This window comes from Otolemur garnettii, unplaced genomic scaffold (assembly GCF_000181295.1).
Source record: "Otolemur garnettii isolate 467f Iridium unplaced genomic scaffold, OtoGar3 scaffold00069, whole genome shotgun sequence".
NCBI classification, from domain to species: Eukaryota; Metazoa; Chordata; class Mammalia; order Primates; family Galagidae; genus Otolemur; species Otolemur garnettii.
The window spans coordinates 7,799,438-7,808,504 of NW_003852464.1; the positions used below are offsets into that span (position 1 = coordinate 7,799,438).

Genomic DNA, 9,067 nt, shown 5'->3' on the forward strand with positions numbered 1-9,067 from the left:
GTGTATGTGGCTGGCGCCTTAGCCGCTTGAGCCACAGGTGCCGAGCCGGCACTTTGTTTTTATCCAGTTATTGTGCCAAACACTTGCAATTACCAAAAAGAATCCATTTTCATCACATGTAACAATGGTTCACCTTTATGTCGTGACAGCAAAGAAAGGCAAGCTTCAGGATGATTTCTCTTCTGATAACTCATTTAATTCACATGGAACTCATCTATCCAGCTTCTTTATCTTGTCAGTTTGTTTCAAATGATCCAATATTGTTGGAGTAAAGTCAAACCTTGCTGCTAGTTCACACACAGGTTGAGATGGATCTGCTTCCACCACAGCCTTTCAACTCATCCTTACACACCTTGGTCTGAGGTTGCCAGTGTGGCTCATTTTCAAGATGAAAATTACCAGAACAAAACTTCTCAAACCAGTTATATGCTGTGTATTTATTAGCCACATCCTTTCCAAACACTTGATTGATATTTTGAGCTGTTCATGCTGCACTGGCTCCACGATGGAACTCATACTCGAAAATAACATGAATTTTTTTTTTTGCCTTAGTTTCACAAAAACTGCTTTTAAAAACATTTGAAAGATAATAACAAGCCAAAACATACATTTGAGAGAATGAGGATGTGCCTTAACAATAAAAATAAAACAAGAAGTGTCCAAGTGAAATGTCAGAGATAGCAGCTGTCAAACTTAGTACTTAAGGAAGTTGGACATTTCATACTTAATAACTGGCAAAAGCAGTGTGAATTTTTAGTGGATTTAAAATATGACACATATACTTATTACTGTATCATTTTAATGATGGAATTTTTTTATGTTTTTATATAAGAAAGGTGGAATAAGGAGGAAAAAGAGACAGATACCTGCCAAGGCAGTCACAGGGTAGCAGTAAAACTTGGTAGTTATCCATCTATCTGCAATTTATCTGCCCGCTTGTGCTATTTATAGAGATGACTTCCATGGAACAAGTATGATTCAGTAATTTTAACATCAGGAGAAGCATGCAGGAATGTCCAACCTTTTTTCTGTTGCACGTTGGAAGAATAAGGGTTGTCTTGGGCCATATAATAAACACTAGCAAAATCTGATTAGCAGAAAAATAGGTCCATGCATGATTTTTGTGATCTCGTCACAGATAAGCAAAAAAGTCCTCACAAAATCACCATGCCCCCATCCCTCACCCCTGACTGGTTAAATGAACCCCTCTCCTCTGTATTAACCAATTCACTTTTAGACAGATGTGTGGGTGATTTCTTCTCTCATTCAACACAGCATAGAATATTGGTCATTCAGGAGTGGACCTGGCACCTAGCAAATCCTCATACCTGTCTTTTAAGTTATTTTCATTCCTGGAAAAGAAAACTGAAGAAAACAGTTGGGGCGAACAGATTTGCGACGTTTTACTGGAAAGATCTGGAGAAAACAAGGGCCGTCACTTGGACCACTAAATTTTACTCCTCACTCTTGTGAGGGTTCACATTAAAAATGACAGTGCTGCATAGGTAGCTGCAGCTTTTTTGTGTTCTTAGTCATGGCAGCAGTTAACACAGTACACTGGCAGTGGCTTAACACACCAACACTTAAGTTGTTATTTTTTGTTTTTGTTTTTAAGTCATTGAAATTATGAGACTATCATTCAAATGGAAGCATTATAGTTCTTCGGAACCATTATGATCTCAAAACGAAAGGAGAATGATACAGATACACTGGCTGAGGTGTTTTGAGGTGCATCGAAGTGTTCCAAGCTGGGACTTACCTTAACATGTTCTTGAAGTACCATGGCCTGGATTAAAAGGTATGCTTTAGGAATTTCCCAGTGACCCCAATGTCATGGGTAGATTGAATGCTCATGATTCTATATTTAATTATTACATATAGTAAGATATTTTAATATGAGATTGCAGATGTAATGGATTTATGGTAGCATTTTTTGTTAAAAAAATAAACTTTATAAGTGACTTTGTTTTTTCCTTTTTTGAGACATGGTTATGGAAGATACTGGGGTATTTTCCCTAGGTTTTGGTAGTAATGGGCTATAATTTTTTTTTTTTTACTAGAGGTTATTATTCATGTGTTAATCTTATAATAATCTTTCTAGATTACATTTACCTTCATTCTCTGCAGTACTGTTATTTCATGGTAGCTGGAAGAGGAAATAGTAAAGAGGCAAACTCTTTACTTCAGGTGTTAAATTTGACCAATCAAAACAATTTTTCTTTGGGCCATCTATACACATAGTATAGCTTTGTCTTTGAATACAAATTTTAATAATTTTCACTTAGAAAATGAGTAATTTTAAAAATTAATGTTGTGATTGTTGTTTATTCACCAATGTGTGTATGCAGTTAATCATTCTTGTTTCTGTGGCATGTAGTCTTGCTATTTATGGTTACTAGTAGAGGTAATTCTAGACTTCACGATACCCACTTACTCTTGAGAATCTTTGAGGTTTGTAAAATTTTGAGTGATATAATCAAAACTTTTTAAATTATTTGATGTCTTGGGAAACTTAACTAATTTTTATACGGTGTGCTTGCTATTAAATTTTTTTTTTTTTAATAAGGTGGTAGAAGTCAACCAACTCAGAATGCTGAACTCATTAATGTCACATCAGGGTCAAAATTCTTGATCCTTTAGGTAATGAAGGAAATATGTTAAGAAGGTAGAGGTTTAAACCATGGGTAGATAAATGTCATAGAATTAACTGGAGCAGTCTATAATTTTTATCAGTTATGCTGCCTTCTGCTAAGAATCTATTGGCATGTCAGCAGTTAAATTCTTTTTCTTTTTCTTTTTTTTTTGAGACAGAGTCTTATTATGTCACCCTCAGTAGAGTGCCCTGGTGTTATAGGTCACAGCAACCTCAAACTCTTGGGCTTAAGTGATTCTTTTGCCTCAGATTCCCAAGTAGCTGAGACTACAGGCACCGCCACAATGCCTGGCTATTTTGTTGTTGTTGTTGTAATAATGTTGTCATTGTTGTTTTAGCTGGGCTGGGTTTGAACCTGCCAGCCTGGGTTTATATGGCTGGTGCCCTACCCACTGAGCTATAGGTGCCGCCCCTTAGCATTTAAATTCTTTTTTTTTTTTTTTTTGAGACATAGCCTAACTATGGATAGAGTTCCTGGATAGAGTTCCATGCTGGCACAGGTCACAGCAACCTCAAACTCTTGGGGTTAAGCAATTCTCTTGCCTCAGCCTCCTAAGTAGCTGGGACTACAGGCACTGGCCACAATGCCCAGGTATTTTTTGGTTGTAGTTGTCATTATTGTTTGGCAGGCCTGGGCGGATTCCAACCTGCCAACTCCAGTGTATGTAGCTGGTGCCCTAGCTGCCGAGCTACAGGCGCTGTGCCGGCTTTTAAATTCTTCATGGAATTTAGTTATTAAAGCAAAGACAAGACTGCTTTATATTAAATTCTAATCCATACTGATAGTTATCTCATCAAGTTCCAAGGTGGAGTCATCTGCTTATTAGCCAAGGCAATCAGGTGAATCAGGAATTTTATGTCTAATGGCACAGAATGGTATCTGCCCTCTAAGAAGATATTGTTGGATGTAGTGGTTTCAAGACAGTGTTAAAGTGTAACGTTTCCAAAATATGTTTCTCTATAACACTTACTACTTAAACTTTAGCATTTCTTTTGCCTGTAACGTGAGCATTCTTTAAAAAAAAAAAAAACTTCACAGAGGTTTTTGATGCACAATTAGAGTTGGAACTTATGTTCTTTTTGGAAGATTTTATAGCTTCGTGGTTAAGAGCTTAGACTCTGGGGTTAGCTGACTTGTGTTTTAAACCTAATGCTTACCTTATTATTGTGACAGGTTAAAATGATAATAACAAGCATATTATTATGTAATTATATAATTTATATATTAGAGCTAGTAGATGATTGTATACATGCATTTAGTGCAGGTTTGTGCATTTAGCCACTCTTTTTAAAGTAAATTTATTTCAGGTTAATGTGAGGGTACAAACAACCAGGTCAAAATACTTGATTTTGTTAGGTAGAGTCTCTCTTAGTGTGGTTATGTCCCCCACACAAAAGATGTGCCAACACTTTCATAAAAGCCACTCTTAAATAGCTGGTTGTCATGATTATTAAATGCCAGATCAGGACCTCATTTGGGTGTCACATTTTTCTTATCCTGAGTCTTTTTTAATACTTTGTTCTTTGCTCTTCCTAGAGTAAAAGAAGCCATCACTATTTGACTGATATTTTTAATCATTTCGGTCTTTTCCTGTCAATGAAAGAAGGTGGCCATTGGAGACTGCTTCTTTATCTATGATTGGCTTATCCTGCTACGTTGATTTGTTTCCTTCCTTTCCTTCCCTTCCCTTTCTTCTCCCTTCCCCTCCCCTTTCTCTTTCTTCTCTCCCTTCCTCCCTCTCTTCCTCTCTCATTGCCCAGGCTAGAGTGCTGTGGCCTCAGCCTAACTTGCAGCAACCTCATACTCCTGGGTACAAGCAATTCCCCTTCCTCAGCCTCCCCAGAAGCTGGCACTGCAGGCACCTGCTATAGCTCCCAGCTTGAGACATGGTCTCACTTTTGCTCAGGCTAGTTTCTTAACTCCTGAGCTCAAGAGATCTTCCCAGCTCGCACTGCCAGAGTGCTAGGATTCCAGGCATAAGCCACCACACCCAGCCGAAAAGTGTGGATTTATTAAAACTTCTATTTGAGTTTTTTATAAAGAAAGAGTGAAACAAAATACATTTATATGTCTCTTATTGAGTTTGGATCCACTAAGAATGTGCCTCTCTTGGTCACACACGTCTCTGAGAGTGGTATTGTTTTATATTGTTTTGCTTTGCTGAAAAGTAGTGACCAGGAGAAGTTCCAGTGTGTTGCCTCTAGTTAGTATACCATACTCTGAACATCCCCTTCAAGGGTCCCCCTGCCATCCTTTTTCATTGAAGTAAAATTTGTTACGGGAGAACATCTACAGAGTAGAAAAGAATAGGAGAACTTAACAGCAGTAGCTTTTGAGTGACATTAACCAAGGTGATTTTACTGAGTAGAGTGATCTCATATCCTGCCCCTTGGCATACTTTCTAGTGTTTATCAACTCCTAGATCAGTGGTTTTCAAACTGTCAGTGGTAGCACATTCTGGAATCAGTTTAAGAAGTTACTCTCTTTTGGCCCTGTAATTAAATGAAATAAAACAATAGAAAATGTCATGAGTGTATCATACAATAAGATTTCACACATTCTAGTTTCATAAAACTTTTGTGTCAATGGTATGTTTAGGTATAGGATTGCAGAGACCAAAGTTCTGGTAATGATCATTTGGGAAACTGTATGAAACTCAGTCTTTAAAATCCATATTGCCAGCCTGACTTGAACCACAAAAGCCTTCAGATATATCTAAGAAAAATATTACCAGGTCAACATAGCCTTATCTCTGATGGTAATAGTTGGTAAGCTGTGAAACTCCTTGTTTTTAGTTTTTTCTTTATTGTTTTGTGTGAGGGTATGTGTGTTTTTTTGTTTGCTCTGGTAAATTTAAAGTTTCATAGGTAAGAAATTTACAGTATTTCCTAGTTGTGTAGGAATTTACTCTTGCTGTGTATTGATGGAAGAGACCCACGCAGTAAAAAAAAAAAAAAAAAAAAAATACAAAAAACTGATGAAAGACACTAAAACCCACTCAATTCATTTTTCATTCTTTATTTGTTAGGACTTGGTTGTACAGTAGGTGTTTCCTTAATTTAGAAGGTAACATAAACTTTAATGTAGCAAAAAATGAAGCATAAATCAGATATATTACAAATATTTAAGGTAGTTAAGTGTTCAAATGTTGGAGCTTCTGTTTTTGTGAGGATTTCAATAATATTTAAAATTTTAGTTTTCTTGGATTAGTGCCTGTGCTTGCCACAGTGTCCTCATAACAGCAGATATTTGCTTCACAGATTTATTGAGGATGGTCACAGAGTTTCTGGTAAATATTTTAAAATAAATAAGGCTTCAAAGTAGGGCAGTATCAGCATTTGTGTGTTTCATGTCTGTCTTAAATATAGTTTCTTCCCTAGAAAACAGTAAGAGAATGAAGACTTCTGGTAAATTGTTTCATAGCAGTGGAATTTATACATTAGTTTTCTACCCTTGGGATTTGAAAAATGGAAGAATTCTTTGCCAAAAGAGGACAAAAGATAATAAGCACAATTCATCTTTTCCTTCAAGTTCTTGGCAGTTGAGTTGCAGTACATGGTTCAGTTCTTTGAATTGGGCATGTTATGCTCCTTAGAATCAGGTTCTGACATTGCAGAAGATAAAGCAGTAATCTCCTGGTCAGCAGGTTAACTACCCTGAAGATGGTTGACCATCTTTGTACAGGTGTTTACAGACAGGCGTTAGAGGTGCAGGCAGTGATGAGGACATGTGGATTTGAGGTATCAAAAAGTTAAATTCCTTTTGTCTATTACTTTGTTTCCCCCAGATCCCTCCATTCCACAGCAGTCCTTTGTCTTCTCTCAGATTATCCAGTTCTTTCTACTCTTTTCAGTAGCATTGTTTGACCTTCTGTAAGGAAGTAAGGAAACTGATTCTTTTTTACCTTCCTACACCACAGCTTTCCACCTCAACGCCGGTTATTCTGAGGGAAGCAGCAAGTTTCATGTTGTCTCTTTGTGGCATTTGTTTCTTCAGAACTTTATCTCTTTCCTTTGGTTATCATCAGGCATGGTAGCAACTTGGATCCTTTTTCTCTGGTAGAGTGTACTGTAGAAGGAAAGTAAACTACATTTTAGTTTAGTTGGCCCCAAATTAAAATCGTTGGCCAGAGGCAACACCACAAGGGTGATAGAGGGATTAGAAATATAAGTGGAAGTGGTGGTGGTAGCAGCTAAGCAGCCAGATTAATGAAATGTTCATGGAATTCAACTTTATTAAAACTCCTCTATTGTTGAAATTCCTGTGGAAAAACTAACTTGTGAGTGAGAAATTCTAGGCCAGGGGCAGAGAAAGGCCACGCACAGGTAAGCCTGACTATAGTGGGATCTCTGTAAGTTGACCACCCAAGGGACTGTAACAAACGGGCCAACATGTGGAGGTGATCAGCCTAAGAAGCTAGGCCCACAACACTGACATGTATACGTGGTGCATGTTGGTCTGTGAAAAATAGGTCAGCTTGAGGTGGTTCATGTAGGGAGGTGGTTGTTTATGGAGGCTCTGCTGTATTGTAGAACAGGGATAATTTGAGGCAGGAGCGAGCCACTGAAAGCATTCACATTCGAAATAAACTGCAGGGAGCCAAGTTTCAAGGCTTGCGGTATCCCCCAAACCTTCTCATTGCCCCTCTACCCCCATTAACAGATTTTGTTTTGTTGACTCCTATATCCCTAGTGAATATTTGTAGGAACTACTCAGTAAATTTTTGTCAAAGGAAATTTTGATAATACTGGGTTTTAAAGACACTTCTATCCTATCATGGCAGAATAGACCATATTCTTATTTACCAACCTTTTAATACAAGAGAGAATAAATAACCAGATATATAAGGCGCTAATCTTATTTTGAGATGATCTTAATTTCTACAAATTTCTTATCGCTGAACTCTTGTGAGTTGGGGATTGATAAATCTATAGGCTGAGGAAATCTGTGTTGTTATGCTAACGTTTAATGGTCATTGTGCTTACCAGGTGTCCCTCACCTAGTGATTGAACCTGGTGTTCACAGCAGCTAAGTTGTTTCAATTAACATTTCTGTTTTAGAGATTGAAGCTCTAGAGTAAATGTGAAAGTGCTGGAGTGGTTTTTGTTTTTATATTTTTTAAAGGAATATCTAGACATCCAGAGAACAAAGCTTGGAAATAGTTTACATAATAATTCAACACATTTTTTTCTCACAATGATAGTTATCCAAGGGTGAGATTATTTATAGGGTAAGACCGATTGTGATCTATTTCACAGACAAAATGCTTTGTATTTCAACTAAAACATTTCCCTATTTGGGATTGACCAGATTTGGTGTGTTAGGAGGTGGATGGCTGCCCTTTTATGGGCACTGAAACTCCATTGCTCTCTTTTACTTCTCTTCAGCTTGGTAGCTCAGAACTCCCTCAGACATTCTTTTTTGTTTCTTATTTTTTGCTCTTAAGCCCTGAAGTGTTCTTCCTCTGCTTTCCTCCTGCTGCCCATTCCACCCCTCCTTCTTTCTCTCTTTCTTCCCTCTATCATTTACACGAAACCTGAACAAACAAAAAGAGTTTGCTCTGTACTCTGTCTGTAGAAGAATAATATGTGAACAGCACTTTTTCTTTTTTTGTGGTTTTTGGCCGGGGCTGGGTTTGAACCCACCACCTCCAGCATATGGGGCCAGCGCCCTACTCCTTTGAGCTACAGGCACCACCCTGTGAACAGCGCTTTTGAGCCAGCAAATTGGGCAGGTCAAGGGAGAAGTGACCAAACAAGGCTCAAGTCAAGAGGTTGCTGTGAAAATAGTGTAAATCTTAGGTCTAGCAGACTGTCCAAAAGTTAAGAGAGCTGACTCAGGGCAAAGAATATTTCTCTTTCATAATAAAGAGCTTATTGAGTATAATGACCAGACAAGTAGGATTAATTTTGGAGAAATACTGGATCCAAATCAAAGCATTGGTGAGTAAGAGGAAAAAAATTAACAGTAGAATGAGTTCTCATTAACTTTGATTTTTTCCCCCCAAATTCATATATTTACTTAGAATTAAGGATTTCTTTTCAGTTTTAAACTTCACATTACATCTAGAGCTGCTTGTGTTTATAAGCATGGGTAGCTAATTTGTTAACTGCAGTATTGTTTGCTTAAACACAATGGCATAGTAGATTATTGCTATTACAATAAAAAAATTACTTGGGTCAAATTGCAGGAGACTTAGAAGTGATATATGTAAGTTTTTTAAATGAATTTGTTTGAAACTCAACAAAACTATGTGAAGGAACCTATAAGGTATATTATCATAATGCCACTTGATAGAATCTGTCAAAAAAATGTGCATTATCACTTTTTTTTTTTTTTTTGAGACAGAGCCTTAAGCTATCCCCCTGGGTAGAGTGCCATGGCATCACAGCTCACAGCAACCTCCAACTCCT

The 9,067-nt window shown here is 37.5% G+C and overlaps 1 protein-coding gene across 2 annotated transcripts in view; it reads left to right on the forward strand.

Moving 5' to 3' along the window:
- Positions 1 to 9,067, forward strand: part of RBPJ (recombination signal binding protein for immunoglobulin kappa J region) — an 89,033-nt gene that overhangs the window by 31,510 nt on the left and 48,456 nt on the right. The window contains exon 1 of one of the 2 annotated variants that reach the window (XM_023515328.1): positions 1,496 to 1,798. The exons of the other annotated variant lie outside the window; for it this stretch is intronic. Coding sequence (XP_023371096.1) covers positions 1,782 to 1,798 — 17 coding nt within the window. The 5' untranslated portion in view covers positions 1,496 to 1,781. Of the gene's footprint in view, positions 1 to 1,495; positions 1,799 to 9,067 lie in introns of those variants that run through there. 2 annotated transcript variants of the gene reach the window in all.